The sequence below is a fragment of the Ranitomeya imitator genome, chromosome 2, assembly GCF_032444005.1.
Source record: "Ranitomeya imitator isolate aRanImi1 chromosome 2, aRanImi1.pri, whole genome shotgun sequence".
Taxonomy (NCBI): Eukaryota; Metazoa; Chordata; class Amphibia; order Anura; family Dendrobatidae; genus Ranitomeya; species Ranitomeya imitator.
This window is the reverse complement of record NC_091283.1, coordinates 351,115,533-351,134,093: the sequence shown is the minus strand read 5'-3', so window position 1 is coordinate 351,134,093 and position 18,561 is coordinate 351,115,533. Positions and strand designations below refer to the sequence as shown.

The window sequence follows — 18,561 nt, the reverse complement described above, 5'->3', positions numbered from 1 at the left end:
CATCTTTTGAGAGACGGGGAGATCCGAAATAAAATCCATAGAAATATGCGTACAGGGTCTCTTCGGCACCGGCAAGGGCAAAAGCAACCCACTGGCACGAGAACAGCAGGGCTTAGCCCGAGCACAAGTCCCACAGGACTGCACAAAAGAACGCACATCCAGTGACAAAGACGGCCACCAGAAGGATCTAGCCACCAAATCTCTGGTACCAAAGATTCCAGGATGCCCAGCCAACACCGAACAATGAATCTCAGAGATAACTCTACTAGTCCATCTATCAGGGACAAACAGTTTCTCCGCTGGGCAACGGTCAGGTCTATCAGCCTGAAATTTTTGCAGCACCCGCCGCAAATCAGGGGAGATGGCAGACAAAATTACCCCCTCTTTGAGAATACCCGCCGGCTCAGGAACACCCGGAGAGTCAGGCACAAAACTCCTTGACAGGGCATCAGCCTTCACATTCTTAGAGCCCGGAAGGTACGAAACCACAAAATCAAAATGGGAGAAAAATAACAACCATCGAGCCTGTCTCGGATTCAACCGTTTGGCAGACTCAAGATAAGTCAAATTCTTGTGATCTGTCAAGACCACCACGCGATGCTTGGCTCCTTCCAGCCAATGACGCCACTCCTCGAATGCCCACTTCATGGCCAACAACTCACGATTACCAACATCATAGTTACACTCAGCAGGCGAAAACTTTCTAGAAAAGAAAGCACATGGCTTCATCACCGAGCCATCAGAACTTCTTTGTGACAAAACAGCCCCTGCTCCAATCTCAGAAGCATCAACCTCAACCTGAAACGGGAGCGAAACATCTGGTTGGCACAACACAGGGGCAGAAGAAAAACGACGCTTTAACTCCTGAAACGCCTCTACAGCTGCAGAAGACCAATTGACCACATCAGCACCCTTCTTGGTCAAATCAGTCAACGGTTTAGCAACAGTAGAAAAATTAGCGATGAAGCGCCGATAAAAATTAGCAAAGCCCAGGAACTTTTGCAGGCTCTTCACAGATGTCGGCTGAGTCCAATCGTAAATGGCCTGGACTTTAACAGGGTCCATCTCGATAGTAGAAGGGGAAAAAATGAACCCCAAAAATGAAACCTTCTGAACTCCAAAGAGACACTTTGACCCCTTCACAAACAAGGAATTCGCACGAAGGACCTGGAACACCATTCTGACCTGCTTCACATGAGACTCCCAATCATCCGAAAAGACCAAAATATCATCCAAATACACAATCAGGAATTTATCCAGGTACTCTCGGAAGATGTCATGCATAAAGGACTGAAATACTGATGGAGCATTGGAAAGCCCGAATGGCATAACCAGGTACTCAAAATGGCCCTCGGGCGTATTAAATGCTGTTTTCCATTCATCGCCTTGTTTAATACGCACAAGATTATACGCCCCTCGAAGATCTATCTTGGTGAACCAACTAGCCCCTTTAATACGAGCAAACAAATCAGACAGCAACGGCAAAGGATACTGAAATTTGACTGTAATTTTATTAAGAAGGCGGTAATCAATACAAGGTCTCAAAGAACCATCCTTCTTGGCCACAAAAAAGAACCCTGCTCCTAACGGTGATGACGACGGGCGAATATGGCCTTTCTCCAAGGATTCCTTTATATAACTCCGCATAGCGGCGTGTTCTGGCACAGATAAATTGAACAATCGGCCCTTAGGAAACTTACTACCAGGAATCAAATTAATTGCACAATCGCAATCCCTATGAGGAGGTAGGGCACTGGCTTTGGGCTCATCAAATACATCCCGATAATCCGACAAAAACTCAGGAACTTCAGAAGGAGTGGAAGACGAAATAGACAAAAATGGAACATCACCATGTACCCCCTGGCAACCCCAGCTGGACACAGACATAGATTTCCAGTCCAATACTGGATTATGAACCTGTAGCCATGGCAACCCCAAAACGACCACATCATGCAGATTATGCAACACCAGAAAGCGGATATCCTCCTGATGTGCAGGAGCCATGCACATGGTCAATTGGGTCCAGTACTGAGGCTTATTCTTGGCCAAAGGCGTAGCATCAATTCCTCTCAATGGAATAGGATACTGCAAGGGCTCCAAGAAAAAACCACAGCGCCTAGCATACTCCAAGTCCATCAAATTCAGGGCAGCGCCTCAATCCACAAATGCCATAACAGAATAGGATGACAAAGAGCAAATCAGAGTAAGAGACAATAGAAATTTAGACTGTACCGTACCAATGGTGGCAGACCTAGTGAACCGCTTAGTGCGCTTAGGACAATCGGAGATAGCATGAGTGGAATCACCACAGTAAAAACATAGCCCATTCCGACGTCTGTGTTCTTGCCGTTCAGCTCTGGTCAAAGTCCTATCACATTGCATAGGCTCAGGCCCATGCTCAGATAGTACCGCCAAATGGTGCACAGCTTTACGCTCACGCAAGCGTCGATCGATCTGAATGGCCAAGGACATAGACTCATTCAGACCAGCAGGCATGGGAAACCCCACCATGACATCCTTAAGGGCTTCAGAGAGACCCTTTCTGAAGATAGCTGCCAGGGCACATTCATTCCACTGAGTGAGCACAGACCACTTTCTAAACTTCTGACAATATATCTCCGCTTCATCCTGACCCTGACACAGAGCCAGCAAGATTTTCTCTGCCTGATCCACTGAATTAGGTTCGTCATAAAGCAATCCAAGCGAAAGGAAAAACGCATCAACATCACGCAATGCCGAATCTCCTGGCGCAAGGGAAAATGCCCAGTCTTGAGGGTCACCACGTAACAAAGAAATAATGATCTTTACTTGTTGAACAGGGTCACCTGAGGAGCGAGGTTTCAAGGCAAGAAATAATTTACAATTATTTTTGAAATTCAAGAACTTAGATCTATCACCAAAAAACAAATCAGGAATTGGAATCCTAGGCTCTGACATCGGATTCTGAACCACAAAATCTTGAATGATTTCTACCCTTGTAGTGAGATTATCCATCCAAGAGGACAGACCTTGAATGTCCATGTTTACACCAGTGTCCTGAAACACCCAGAGGTAAAGGGGAAAAAAAGAGACAAAACACACTGCAAAGAAAAAAAAATGGTCTCAGAACTTCTCTTATCCCTCTATTGAGATGCATTAGTACTTTGGGCCACCTGTACTGTTATGACCTGGTGGTCAGGACAACAATGGACCTGGTGGTTAAGAGCACACGGAATGACCTGATAGTTACTGATAATAAAGGACGAGCTCTGGGACGTGGGAACTCTGCTGACCGCAATCCCTAATCCTATCACACACACTAGAAATAGCCGTGGATTGCGCCTAACGCTCCCTATGCAACTCGGCACAGCCTAAGAAACTAGCTAGCCCTGAAGATAGAAAAATAAAGCCTACCTTGCCTCGGAGAAATTCCCTAAAGGAAAAGGCAGCCCCCCACATATAATGACTGTGAGTAAAGATGAAAATACAAACACAGAGATGAAATAGATTTAGCAAAGTGAGGCCCGACTTACTGAACAGACCGAGGATAGGAAAGGTTACTTTGCGGTCAGCACAAAAACCTACAAAAAGACCACGCAGAGGATGCAAAAAGACCCTCCGCACCGACTCACGGTGCGGAGGCGCTCCCTCTGCGTCCCAGAGCTTCCAGCAAGCAAGACAACAATAAATATAGCAAGCTGGACAGAAAAATAGCAAACCAAAGAAATACAAGCTGGAACTTAGCTTCTGCTGGGAAGACAGGTCACTAGAACGATCCAGGAGTGAACTAGACCAATCCTGGAACATTGACAGGTGGCATGGAGCAAAGATCTAAGTGGAGTTAAATAGAGCAGCCAGCTAACGAATTAACCTCGTCACCTGTGAAAGGAAACTCAGAAACACCCACCAGAGGAAGTCCATGGACAGAACCAGCCGAAGTACCATTCATGACTACAGGAGGGAGCCCGACAACAGAATTCACAACACACACCCTTGTCATTCTCTCAAGCAGCTTCATCAGGTAATCAAATATTATGGCTTTCCAACAGTCTTGAATGTGTTTTCTGAGGGGTTTCGCACTTATTGGCTGCTTTGTCTTCATCTGTGGTTCACCTCATCCCAAAACATCTTAATTGAATAGAGGTGATTATGCACAACATGTCATGTGATGCAACACTCCATCCCCGTCCTGTTTGGTCACCTAGCCTGCAAGTGTGATTTTTATTATGGTCCTGTTGCAGCACAAGTAATGGTCCCTCTAAATGAAAATATATTGGATAGGAAATGGTTGTGAAATTATGTCCTTGTCATGCTGGGTTCTCCTGTATTTTGAATATCACCAACAGTGTCACCAGCATCCCCACACATCCCCCTGTATGCTTCATAGGGGGCACCAAACATGTAGAAACCATCCACTCACATTTTCTGGTTCTTGTAAGAACATGGGGGTTAACACAAAAAAGCACAAATTTTGGCTCATCAGACCTCTGTTTCAATGTCCAGTTTTTGTGTTGCTCGGTCTTGTGTTTGCGGTCCTTACTAGTGGCTTCTTTGCAGCAATTTAACCATAAAGATCTCATTCTCACAGTCTCTTCTGGACAGTTAATGTTGAGATATGTCTGCTTCTTCATGCCTGTGCATAGAATTTTTTTCTGTTTATGTCCTTAATTTGCGGACATGGTCTATATATTGGTTTGTACAACTGCTGAGGTTCCTGATAGTTGATTTTATTATACATGTCTTTATGGAAATAATAATTACCACCGCATGCTGCCAACATAATTACAGTACTGTAGCTCTCTCTCATTTTGGAGGTTTTTCTAAGCCCTGTCAATTTTTTTTATGAACATTGATTTTAAGCAAATATTGAAAAATGTTGTATTTTTCAATTAAATAATTGTCTGTGGAATCACTTCAGGTCTAGTGGCAAATGTACCACAAATAGACCACTTTTCTTGTCATTTGATTGAAGTGTCTAATGCCTGAATAATTTTTTGGACACATAGTATTACTGTAAATTTTCATACCCAAAAATAACACCTGCATCAAATTAGATCTGCTCGTTAGTCTGCATCTAAAAAGGAGTGATCACACCTTAGAGAGCTGTTGCACCAAGTGGACTGACATGAATCATGGCTCCAACATGAGAGATGTCAATTGAAACAAAGGAGACGATTATCAAACTCTTAAAAGAGGGTAAATCATCAAGCAATGTTGCAAAAGATGTTGGTTGTTCACAGTCAGCTGTGTCTAAAATCTGGACCAAATACAAACAACATGGGAAGGTTGTTAAAGGCAAACATACTGGTAGACCAAGGAAGACATAAAAGCATCAAGACCAGAAACTTAAAGCAATATGTCTCCAAAACAGGAGATGCACAACAAAACAAATGAGGAACGAATGGGTGAAAACTGGAGTCAAAGTCTGTGACCGAACTGTAAGAAACCGCCTAAAGGAAATGGGATTTACATACAGAAAAGCTAAACAGAAGCCATCATTAACATCTAAACAGAAAAAAACAAGGTTACAATGGGCTAAGGAAAAGCAATCGTTGGACTGTCGATGACTGGATGAAAGTAATATTCAGTGATGAATCACGAATCTGCATTGAGCAAGGTGATGATGCTAGAACTTTTGTTTGGTGCCATTCCAATGAGATTTATAAAGATGACAGCCTGAAGAGAGCATGCAAATTTCCACAGTCATTGATGATATGGGGCTGCATGTCAGGTAAAGACACTGGGGAGATGGCTGTCATTACATCTTCAATAAATGCACAAGTTTATGTTGATATTTTGGACACTTTTCTTATCTTAACAACTTAATGAACATCCTCCAAGGCCGGTGATTCTATAATTTTTGCCAGGGGTTGTATATGGAGCTTATTATCCTTTATGGAGCGTTATATGGTGTCCATAATGCTGTATGGATAAATATGCTGTCCGGTTTCTGAGCTATTGATATCACTCGTAATATAAGAAGTGAAATCTTTGGCATTGTACTATACCTATATTTCTCTGCTGTATCTATGCGTCATGAGTTGTGGTATGTGTTAAAGGGGCCAACTTAGACTCTTTTGCCCGGGGCCCACGAGAACCTGGAGCCACCCCTGCCCTTGAGGTTTTAATGATGAAATGGAGATTTAAAGAAATTTAGATGTTAAATGAGAAAAACAAGTTTATTTTGTAGATTAAACAAATCATGATACAGAGGAAATATCTTAGAAATCTGTAAAAATTATTAAAGATGTCCACCCCTATTTTTTTAATTCAAAAACCTTCCAGCATGATTTAACCCCTTAGTGACAGAGCCAATTTGGTACTTAATGACCGAGCCAATTTTTGCAATTCTGACCACTGTCACTTTATGAGGTTATAACTCTGGAACGCTTCAACGGATCCCGCTGATTCTGAGATCGTTTTTTCGTGACATATTGTACTTCATGTTAGTGGTAACATTTCTTAGATATTACTTGCGATTATTTATGAAAAAAACGGAAATATGGCGAAAATTTTTAAAATTTTGCAATTTTCAAACTTTGTATTTTTATGCCCTTAAATCAGAGAGATATGTCACGAAAAATAGTTAATAAATAACATTTCCCACATGTCTACTTTACATCAGCACAATTTTGGAAACAAAATTTTTTTTTGTTAGGGAGTTATAAGGGTTAAAATTTGACCAGCAATTTCTCATTTTTACAACACCATTTTTTTTAGGGACCACATCACATTTGAAGTCATTTTGAGGGGTCTATATGATAGAAAATAATGAAGTGTGACACCATTCTAAAAACTACACCCCTCAAGGTTCTCAAAACCACATTCAAGAAGTTTATTAACCCTTTACGTGCTTCACAGGAACTGAAACAATGTGGAAGGAAAAAAATGAACATTTAAATTTTTTTTGCAAACATCTTAATTCAGAACCATTTTTTTAATTTTCACAAGTGTAAAAACAGAAATGTAACCATAAATTTTGCTATGCAATTTCTCCTGAATACGCCAATACCCCATATGTGGGGGTAAACCACTTTTTGGGCGCACCGCAGAACTTAGAAGTGAAGGAGCGCCGTTTGACTTTTTCAATGCAGAATTGGCTGGAATTGAGATCGGACGCCATGTCACGTTTAGAGAGCCCCTGATGTGCCTAAACAGTGGAAACTCCCCACAAATGACACCATTTTGGAAACTAGACCCCTTAAGGAACTTATCTAGATGTGTGGTGAGCACTTTGAACCCCCAAGTGCTTCACAGAAGTTTATAACGTAGAGCCGTGAAAATAAAAAATCGCTTTTGTTTACACAAAAATGATCTTTTCGCCCACAAATTCTTATTTTCACAAGGGTAACAGGAGAAATTAGACCACAAAAGTTGTTGTGCGATTTCTCCTGAATACGTCGATACCCCATATGTGAGGGTAAACCACTGTTTGGGCGCACCGCAGAGCTTGGAAGTGAAGGAGCGCCGTTTTACTTTTTCAATGTAGAATTGTCTGGAATTGAGATTGGACGCCATGTCGCGTTTGGAGAGCCCCTGATGTGTCTAAACAGTGGAAACCCCCCACAAGTGACCCCATTTTGGAAACTAGACCCCTTAAGGAACTTATCTAGAGTGTGTGGTGAGCACTTTGAACCCCCATATGCTTCACAGAAGTTTATAATGCAGAGTCGTGAAAATAAAAAATATTTTTTTTTTCCACAAAAAAGATTTTTTAGCCCCCAAGTTTTTATTTTCACAAGGGTAACAAGAGAAATTGGACCCCAAAAGCTGTTGTCCAATTTGTCCTGAGTATGCTGGTACCCCATATGTGGGGGTAAACCACTGTTTGGGCGCACGGCAGAGCTCGGAAGGAAGGAGCGCCGTTTTGGAATGCAGACTTTGATAGAATGGTCTGCGGGTATTATGTTGCGTTTGCAGAGCCCCTGATGTACCTAACCAGTAGAAACCCTCCACAAGTGACCCCATTTTGGAAACTAGACCCCCCAAGGAACTTATCTAGATGTGTGGTGAGAACTTTGAATGCCCAAGTGCTTCACAGAAGTTTAGAATGCAGAGTCATAAAAAATATATATATATATTTTTCCACAAAAAAGATTTTGTAGCCCCCAAGTTTTTATTTTCACAAGGGTAACAAGAGAAATTGGACACCAGAAGTTGTTGTCCAATTTATCCCGAGTACGCTGATGCCCCATATGTGGGGGTAACCCACTGTTTGGGCGCACGGCAGAGCTCAGAAGGGAGGGAGCACCATTTGACTTTTTGAGCGCAAAATTGGCTGTCGTGTTTGAAGACCCCCTGATGTACCTAAACAGTGGACACCCCCCAATTCTAGCTCCAACCCTAACCCCAACACACCCCTAACCCTAATCCCAACCTGATCCATAATCCTAATCACTAACCCTAACCATAATCACAACCCTTACCCCAAAACAACCCTAATGTCAACCCTAACCATAACCCTAATCAAAACCCTAAATCCAACACACCCCTAATCCTAATCTCAACCCTAACCTCAAACCTAACCCTAATCCCAATACACCCCTAATCACAACCCTAACCTTAACCCTAATCCCAAAGCTAACCCTAATCCCAAGCGTAACCCTAATGCCAACCCTAACCCTAATACCAACCCTAATCCAAACCCAAACCCTAACCCTAACTTTAGCCCCAACCCTAACCCTAGCCCTAAGGCTACTTTCACACATGCGTCGTTTGGCATTCCGTCGCAATCCGTCGTTTTGGACAAGAAACGGATCCTGCAAATGTGCCCGCAGGATGCGTTTTTTGCCCATAGACTTGTATTGCCGACGGATCGTGACGGATGGCCACACGTCGCGTCTGTCGTGCACTGGATCAGTTGTGTTTTGGCGGACCGTCGGCACAAAAAAACGTTCAATGAAACGTTTTTTTTGGACGTCGCATCCGCCATTTCTGACCGCGCATGCGTGGCCATAACTCCGCCCCCTCCTCCCCAGGACATAGATTGGGCAGCGGATGCGTTGAAAAACTACAGCTGCTGCCCACGTTGTGCACAATTTTCACAACGTGCGTCGGTATGTCGGGCCGACGCATTGCGACGGCCCCGTACCAACGTAAGTGTGAAAGAAGCCTAACCCTAAATTTAGCCCCAACCCTAACCCTAAATTTAGCCCCAACCCTAACCCTAAATTTAGCCCCAACCCTAGCCCTAACCCTAACCCTAGCCCTAACCCTAGCCCTAACCCTAACCCTAATTTTAGCCCCAACTGCTGTTCTCCTGCCGGCCAGCAGATGGAGACAGATGGCGGGCGCACTGCGCATGCGCCCGCCATTTTCTTTTGCCGGCGGCCAGGAGGAGCAGCATGAGGATCCAGGGACACAGGTGAGTATGATAGGGTCCCCGAATCCCCCTATTTCTCTGTCCTCTGATGTGCGATCACATCAGAGGACAGAGAATTACACTTTACTTTTTTTTTTTTTGCGGTCGCCGGTAAACAGTTAATTACCGGCGATCACAAAACAGGGGTCGGTAAAACCGACCCCGATCATGCTCTTTGGGGTCTCGGCTACCCCCGGCAGCCGAGACCCCAAAGATTGTCGCGGGGCCGGCCGGCGGGCGCACTGCGCATGCGCCCGCCATTTTGAAGATGGCGGCGCCCACCGGGAGCCACGAGGAGCACCGGGGGAGACAGGTAAGTATTGGGGGGCTACCTGGGACCCCTTTTCTCTGTCCTCCGATGTGCGATCATATCGGAGGACAGAGAAATTAAAAAGAGATCGCGGTTTTGGTTTTTTTTTGCGATCGCCGGTAAACGGTTAATTACCGGCGATCGCAAATGCGGGGTGGGTAACAAACCCCCCGAATCATGTTCTCTGGGGTCTCGGCTCCCCCCGGCAGCCGAGACCCTGGAGAAAATCCGACTCTGGGGGGCGCTATTCACTTTTTCCACAGCGCCGTTAATTAACGGCGCTGTGGTTTAAGTACCCTTAGCGGCCGCCGTTAAAAGGCGTATCGGCGATCGCTAAGGGGTTAAAAAGATAGAATATATCATACTTCCCTTACTGATCCCTAGGCACTCTTTTTCCTATGCTGCCTAGGTACAATGCCTGTTTCAGTACATATCTTTCCTGCCAGACAAGCATGTGACCGATGTAGCCAATGACTGATGGTGCAGGTACCCAACACAATTTTTCTGTGGCCAATAATTGTCAGCAGTGATGATATGTCCAATGAGTGAGTGGAATTTAAGGGATAAAACTCACCTGGGTAGTCATATGTAGGAATTTCCTCTTTACACTGCTCCTCACTTTTCACATATGTCTCTGTAGTATCAACATGGGTGAGACCCTGAAACAAATATTGTAAAAGTCACATACAGATGGAGAAGTCACATCCATGATCAGCTCTAATCCTGTCATCTCCACCATTGACATTACACAAATATAAAACAGATACTGGTGGATAAAACAAGACTGAGTTCAAGACCTTCACAGCCGTCTACGCATCATAGGGGAGATCTCATGTCACCTTCTCTCCATCTACCTGATGATCCTGAGGAACATCGGGATCTTCTTGTTTACAGTCCTGTGGAAGAAGAGGAAGGGGACATCTCTCTTGTGTTGTCCTCTTACTGGATAGATCTGGAGGAAACACATAGAGGGACTGAATTAAGTCTTTACATAGATAATCATAGGCCGTGTGTATTTACTCCGGTCTATTACCTGGTGATGTGAGGGGCTGGGGAACCTCCATCATCACGTCCTTATACAGATCTTTGTGTCCTTCTAAATACTCCCACTCCTCCATGGAGAAATAGACGGAGACATCCTGACACCTTATAGGAACCTGATACATACAATGATACTGTCATCCCCCCAATCCCTTCATAATGTTACTGTATAATGTCCCAGCATTCCCAGCAGTGTCACCTCTCCAGTCAGCAGCTCAATCATCTTATAGGTGAGTTCTAGGATCTTCTGGTCATTGATGTCCTCAAGTATCAGGGGGTGAGGTGGAGGCCCCATGATTGGGTTTAGGGGTCTTCTCCATCCCTCAGACACAGGGTCCAGACAGCACTCACTAGAGGTCTTCTTCACCACTGTGTAATCCTGGTTATGAAGAGACACATTATTAAATCTCCCTATAGACATTTCCAGATTTCTCACCTCTCCAGTTCAGCATATCTCACCTCTCCAGTAAGCCGGAAGAGGATCTCTAGGGTGAGGTGTAATACCCTCTCCACCTTCTTGTCCCTGTCCGTATCCATCCTTTACAGCTCAATCAGGAATTGTCTAATATAGATTTCCAGTGAGAGGATAAAATATTGTGGGACCTGAATGGGCAGAAGATGATGTAAAATCATAGAGAATCCAATGAAATAATACAATTTCTGGAGACTTGTATGTAGTTACTGGTTGCAGAAATTATGCTAATGTGGACAACACATGACTGCAGCAGACTATCAAGGAGGGTAACACGTTGAAGACTACAGCTTTAGCGTCAGTTTCTCACAAGCTTTTTTGTTCACCGATGATATGCTACTTCTTCTATCAACCCCTCAGACATCCTTGCCGGCCCTACTTCAAACGCTTAGTAATTTTGAATCTATCTCCGGTCTACAGGTTAATCCTTCAAAATCTTATGCCATGAATATATCCCTCCCTTCACCTATTGTTTCACAGCTCCAACACGACTTTCCATTTCAATGGACCACTAACCATCTTGATTACCTAGGGGTGAAACTGACTGCCAGTTTAGACTCCCTTTATGCAGCCAATTATCCCCACATGCTCCGCAAACTCCGTCTACTACTTCAGTCATGGGAGAAGCTACATCTCTCCTGGCTCGGCCGGGTACGTGCACTAAAGAGGACCATTCTCCCCATATTACTGTACTTATTTCATGTCTTGCCAGTCCCTGTCCCTTCACATTACCTCAAAATAGCCCAACGATTAGTGGATGTTTTTGTTTGGAGAGGTGGCCTCCCCAGGGTTAATAGAGCTACCCTCCACCGTCACCGTTTGAAAGGAGGCTTGGGAGTTCCCAATCTTTCTAAATATTACCATGCAGCCCAATTGGCGCAACTGACCCTATATCATGCCTACTTCGAACCCCCACTGTGGCTATTTCTAGAGGCCCCTGAATTCTACTCAGGGACCCTCGACACACTACTATGGATTCTCCCAGCCCAGCGTAAACACATCTCGAATCCTATTATAACGCACTCTCTTAGGATTTGGGACTCGTTGAAATATTCCTCGCAGCTAATCTCACCATTTTTACCCCTCGCCCCCATTTGAGGCAAACTCCAGTTTCCCCCAGGCATGGAATCCCTTAAGAACTTTTGTTTACGGGTCGCTGCAGGGGTAACCAGAGTCCACCATCTTTTTAACGTCGACAGGATTATTCCATTCCCGGTCCTGAGTGAAAAATATAATTTCCCCCCTGGAGAGGTATTTCGCTATCTACAACTTAAAAACTTTGTCAACACGTTACTAAAAAATGTTACCCCTCCCTACTCCTTTACTCCCTTCGAACAAAAATGCCGTCAAAATCCATATGCTCCAGGTAGTATATCTCTCCTCTACTCGCATATCAACTCCTCCTCTCATAGGCGCTGCTTAAAATACACTTCTCGCTGGGAGTCCGACATTGGTTCCACCTTGATAGATTCAGAGTGGTCCCAAATTTGGTCCTCCTCTACTGGAGGAATGTTAAATACCCTTATGCTGGAAACTAACTATAAGGTGTTAACCCGATGGTACCTGACCCCAGCCAGAGTGGCTAGGGCAGTCGCCAACTACTCTCCAAATTGCTTGAGAGGGTGCAATTCCACAGGAGATATGTTCCATACATGGTGGCTATGCCTGATTGTACGTAGATTTTGGATCAGAATCTACCATTTGGTTTACTCTTTAACAAATATAAACCTTAAAAAAACCTTGGGAGGCCTTGCTAAACAAACGCATCCCAACATCCCTAAACACACTCATACCCTCATTGCATTCATATTCCTGGCAGCCAAACAAACCATAGCTTTGGCATGGAAAAAAAAAAAATTTAGATTTAGCTGCGGTTAAAACACGCCTTTCTTGGTATATGATCAACGAAAAATTATCTGCCATACTTACAGATAAAGTTGGTAAATTTGAGAAAATATGGCTCAACCACACCCCCTTTGCCACATCTGAATTTCATCTAACCAACCCAGATCCCCCTGATTCTGATTGAATCATTAACGATAATTGGACACAACATATCCCCCTCCTCGGGCTTCCCTCCTCCCCTCCCTTGCCTCCTACCCTGTTGTTAGTTTGTCTGTTTGTTTGTCAACCATTTACATGCTCTCTTATGCATATTGCAAATACAGCTGTGATGAGATTTGCTATCACCTTAGGCTACTTTCACACTAGCGTCAGTACCGACGCATGCTGTGAAGTAAAAGCACAACGGGGCAGCGGATGCAGTTTTTCAACGCATCCGCTGCCCCATTGTAAGGTCTGGGGAGGAGGGGGCAGAGTTCCGGCCATGCATGCGCGGTCGGAAATGGCAGACATGACGCACAAAAAAAGCTACATGTAGCGTTTTTTTGTGCCGATGGTCCGCCAAAGCACGACGCATCCGTCGCACGACGGATGCGACATGTGGCAATCCGTCGCAATGCGTCGCTAATGAAAGTCTATGGAGAAAGAACGCATCCTGCGGGCAACTTTGCAGGATGCGTTTTTTCTCCAAAACGACGCATTGCGACGGAGGCCAAACGACACTAGTGTGAAAGTAGCCTTATTTGTAAAATGTAAACTTTCAATAAAAATGTATTGTTCAAAAAAAAGAAGACTACAGCTTTCAGCTGAATCAATGACAATGTTTTTATGAGAATGAACGGTTTTATTTGCAACTTACTCCAACCATTATCTACATCTTCACAACATGGAGAATACAAGAAAGAACTAAAACAAACTAGAGGGGTTACACAAGACTAGAACACATCACCATCTGCTGTCTGCTCAGCACTGTCCCTCCAGTTATTGTACATGCCAACACCCCTTCCAAACAGCTAAGGTCCATTAGCCCCAGCCTCTTCATTAGCCCTAAAGTACCTACTCTTGAAAATACTATAAAAATAAGAACCACACATAAGCTTGTCTGATTCTTGGGTTTTTGCAAGGTTAAGACATTCACGACTGTCCAATTTCTTGATGATGTACATCTGTTAAAGGGTTTTTAGCGCAAAAGGTGGTACACAAGCTGTTTTTATACACGTAAGATAACACATATGGCATTCACCAGGGCCAATGCCAGCTCTGGCAAAGCAAACCCAGTTTTTCAAATTACACTGCCTCCTCCCTGTCTCTTGATAGGTCCTCATTTAGCCAGTGTGGTCTCTTACAGGAGCTTGCTCCAACCATATGAACTTTTTCTCATCACTGCAGACCAATATTTCCACTGCTCAGTTCCCCCCTTTGTTTCTATTCTGTTCCTTGGGTCTCTTGGTCAGATTAACTCCTTCACAACTTGTGACACCATTTTGGAAAGTAGACCCCTAAGGAACTTATCTAGAGGTGTGGTGAGCACTTTGACCGACCAAGTGCTTCACAGAAGTTAATAATGCAGAACCGTAAAAATAAAAAAATCATTTTTTTCACAAAAATTATTTTTTGCCCCCAATTTTTCATTTTCCCAATGGTAAGAGAAGAAATTGGACCACAAAAGTTGTTGTACAATTTGTCCTGAGTACGCTGATACCCCATATGTGGGAGTAAACCACTGTTTGGGCGCATGGGAGAGCTCGGAAGGGAAGGAGCGCTGTTTGACTTTTCAATGCAAAATTGACAGGAATTAGTAACATAGTAACATAGTTAGTAAGGCCGAAAAAAGACATTTGTCCATCCAGTTCAGCCTATATTCCATCATAATAAATCCCCAGATCTACGTCCTTCTACAGAACCTAATTGTATGATACAATATTGTTCTGCTCCAGGAAGACATCCAGGCCTCTCTTGAACCCCTCGACTGAGTTCGCCATCACCACCTCCTCAGGCAAGCAATTCCAGATTCTCACTGCCCTAACAGTAAAGAATCCTCTTCTATGTTGGTGGAAAAACCTTCTCTCCTCCAGACGCAAAGAATGCCCCCTTGTGCCCATCACCTTCCTTGGTATAAACAGATCCTCAGCGAGATATTTGTATTGTCCCCTTATATACTTATACATGGTTATTAGATCGCCCCTCAGTCATCTTTTTTCTAGACTAAATAATCCTAATTTCGCTAATCTATCTGGGTATTGTAGTTCTCCCATCCCCTTTATTAATTTTGTTGCCCTCCTTTGTACTCTCTCTAGTTCCATTATATCCTTCCTGAGCACCGGTGCCCAAAACTGGACACAGTACTCCATGTGCGGTCTAACTAGGGATTTGTACAGAGGCAGTATAATGCTCTCATCATGTGTATCCAGACCTCTTTTAATGCACCCCATGATCCTGTTTGCCTTGGCAGCTGCTGCCTGGCACTGGCTGCTCCAGGTAAGTTTATCATTAACTAGGATCCCCAAGTCCTTCTCCCTGTCAGATTTACACAGTGGTTTCCCATTCAGTGTGTAATGGTGATATTGATTCCTTCTTCCCATGTGTATAACCTTACATTTATCATTGTTAAACCTCATCTGCCACCTTTCAGCCCAAGTTTCCAACTTATCCAGATCCATCTGTAGCAGAATACTATCTTCTCTTGTATTAACTGCTTTACATAGTTTTGTATCATCTGCAAATATCGATATTTTACTGTGTAAACCTTCTACCAGATCATTAATGAATATGTTGAAGAGAACAGGTCCCAATACTGACCCCTGCGGTACCCCACTGGTCACAGCGACCCAGTTAGAGACTATACCATTTATAACCACCCTCTGCTTTCTATCACTAAGCCAGTTACTAACCCATTTACACACATTTTCCCCCAGACCAAGCATTCTCATTTTGTGTACCAACCTCTTGTGCGGCACGGTATCAAACGCTTTGGAAAAATCGAGATATACCACGTCCAATGACTCACCGTGGTCCAGCCTATAGCTTACCTCTTCATAAAAACTGATTAGATTGGTTTGACAGGAGCGATTTCTCATAAACCCATGCTGATATGGAGTTAAACAGTTATTCTCATTGAGATAATCCAGAATAACATCCCTCAGAAACCCTTCAAATATTTTACCAACAATAGAGGTTAGACTTACTGGCCTATAATTTCCAGGTTCACTTTTAGAGCCCTTTTTGAATATTGGCACCACATTTGCTATGCGCCAATCCTGCGGAACAGACCCTGTCGCTATAGAGTCCCTAAAAATAAGAAATAATGGTTTATCTATTACATTACTTAGTTCTCTTAGTACTCGTGGGTGTATGCCATCCGGACCCGGAGATTTATCTATTTTAATCTTATTTAGCCGGTTTGGCACCTCTTCTTGGGTTAGATTAGTGACCCTTAATATAGGGTTTTCATTGTTTCTTGGGATTTCACCTAGCATTTCATTTTCCACTGTGAATACCGTGGAGAAGAAGGTGTTTAATATGTTAGCTTTTTCCTCGTCATCTACAACCATTCTTTCCTCACTATTTTTTAAGGGGCCTACATTTTCAGTTTTTATTCTTTTACTATTGATATAGTTGAAGAACAGTTTGGGATTAGTTTTACTCTCCTTAGCAATGTGCTTCTCTGTTTCCTTTTTGGCAGCTTTAATTAGTTTTTTAGATAAAGTATTTTTCTCCCTATAGTTTTTTAGAGCTTCAATGGTGCCATCCTGCTTTAGTAGTGCAAATGCTTTCTTTTTACTGTTAATTGCCTGTCTTACTTCTTTGTTTAGCCACATTGGGTTTTTCCTATTTCTAGTCCTTTTATTCCCACAAGGTATAAACCGCTTACACTGCCTATTTATGATGTTCTTAAACATTTCCCAATTATTATCTGTATTCTTATTTCTGAGGATATTGTCCCAGTCTACCAGATTAAGGGCATCTCTAAGCTGGTCAAACTTTGCCTTCCTAAAGTTCAGTGTTTTTGTGACTCCCTGACAAGTCCCCCTAGTGAAAGACAGGTGAAACTGTACAATATTGTGGTCGCTATTTCCTAGATGCCCGACCACCTACAGATTTGTTATTCTGTCAGGTCTATTAGATAGTATTAGGTCTAAAAGTGCTGCTCCTCTGGTTGGATTCTGCACCAATTGTGAAAGATAATTTTTCTTGGTTATTAGCAGAAACCTGTTGCCTTTATGGGTTTCACAGGTTTCTGTTTCCCAGTTAATATCCGGGTAGTTAATGTCCCCCATAACCAGGACCTCATTATGGGTTGCAGCTTCATCTATCTGCTTTAGAAGTAGACTTTCCATGGTTTCTGTTATATTTGGGGGTTTGTAACAGACCCCAATGAGAATTTTGTTACCATTTTTCCCTCCATGAATTTCGACCCATATGGACTCGACATCCTCATTTCCTTCGCTAATATCCTCCCTTAAAGTGGACTTTAGACAAGACTTTACATAGAGACAAACCCCTCCTCCTCTCCGATTTTTACGATCCTTTCTAAACAGACTGTAACCTTGTAAGTTAACTGCCCAGTCATAGCTTTCATCTAACCATGTCTCGGTTATTCCCACTATGTCAAAGTTACCTGTAGATATTTCTGCTTCTAGTTCTTCCATCTTGTTTGTCAGGCTTCTGGCGTTTGCGAGCATGCAGTTTAGAGGATTTTGTTTTGTTCCAATCTCCTCGCTGTGGATTGTTTTAGAAATGTTCTTACCTCCCTACTGAGTATGTTTTCCTGGATCTTCTTTGTTCAAGTCTAATGTTTTTCTTCCCGTCCCCTCTTCTTCTAGTTTAACGCCCTCCTGATGAGTGTAGCGAGTCTTCTGGCGAATGTGTGTTTCCCAGGTTTGTTGAGGTGTAGTCCGTCTCTGGCGAGGAGTCCATCGTACAAGTAATTCACACCGTGGTCCAGGAATCCGAATCCTTGTTGTCTGCACCATTGTCTTAGCCAGTTGTTTGCATCAAGGATCCTGTTCCATCCCCTGGTGCCATGCCCGTCTACTGGAAGGATAGAAGAAAAAACTACCTGTGCATCCAGTTCCTTTACTTTCTTCCCCAACTCTTCAAAGTCTTTGCAGATTGTCGGTAGGTCCTTCCTTGCCGTGTCATTGGTGCCAACATGTATCAGAAGAAATGGGTGGACGTCCTTGGAGCTGAAGAGCTTTGGTATCCTATCGGTCACATCCTTGATCATCGCGCCTGGAAGGCAGCATACTTCTCTTGCAGTTATGTCCGGTCTGCAGATGGCTGCTTCTGTGCCTCTCAGTAGTGAGTCTCCCACCACCACCACTCTTCGTTGCTTCTTGGCTGTACTTTTTGCTGTCACTTGTTGCTGTGTGCCCTTTTCTTTTTTGCTTGCTGGTATTGCTTCATCCTTAGGTGTGCCATCTTCATCCTCTACGAAGATTTGATATCGGTTCTTCAGTTGTGTTTTTGTTGATTTCTCCATGGTCTTCTTGCTTCTTTTGGTCACATGCTTCCACTCATCTGCTTTTGGAGGTTCTCTGACACTTTTTTCACCTT

General features: G+C 43.5%; 1 protein-coding gene across 1 annotated transcript in view; it reads right to left on the bottom strand.

The window, feature by feature from the left end:
• Positions 1–18,561, bottom strand: part of LOC138663758 (oocyte zinc finger protein XlCOF8.4-like) — a 43,797-nt gene that overhangs the window by 7,123 nt on the left and 18,113 nt on the right. The window contains exons 2-6 of the mRNA XM_069750086.1: positions 11,151–11,294; positions 10,891–11,070; positions 10,684–10,807; positions 10,505–10,602; positions 10,225–10,309 (exon numbers count right to left, since the gene is read on the bottom strand). Coding sequence (XP_069606187.1) covers positions 10,225–10,309; positions 10,505–10,602; positions 10,684–10,807; positions 10,891–11,070; positions 11,151–11,228 — 565 coding nt within the window. The 5' untranslated portion in view covers positions 11,229–11,294. The remainder of the gene's footprint in view (positions 1–10,224; positions 10,310–10,504; positions 10,603–10,683; positions 10,808–10,890; positions 11,071–11,150; positions 11,295–18,561) is intronic.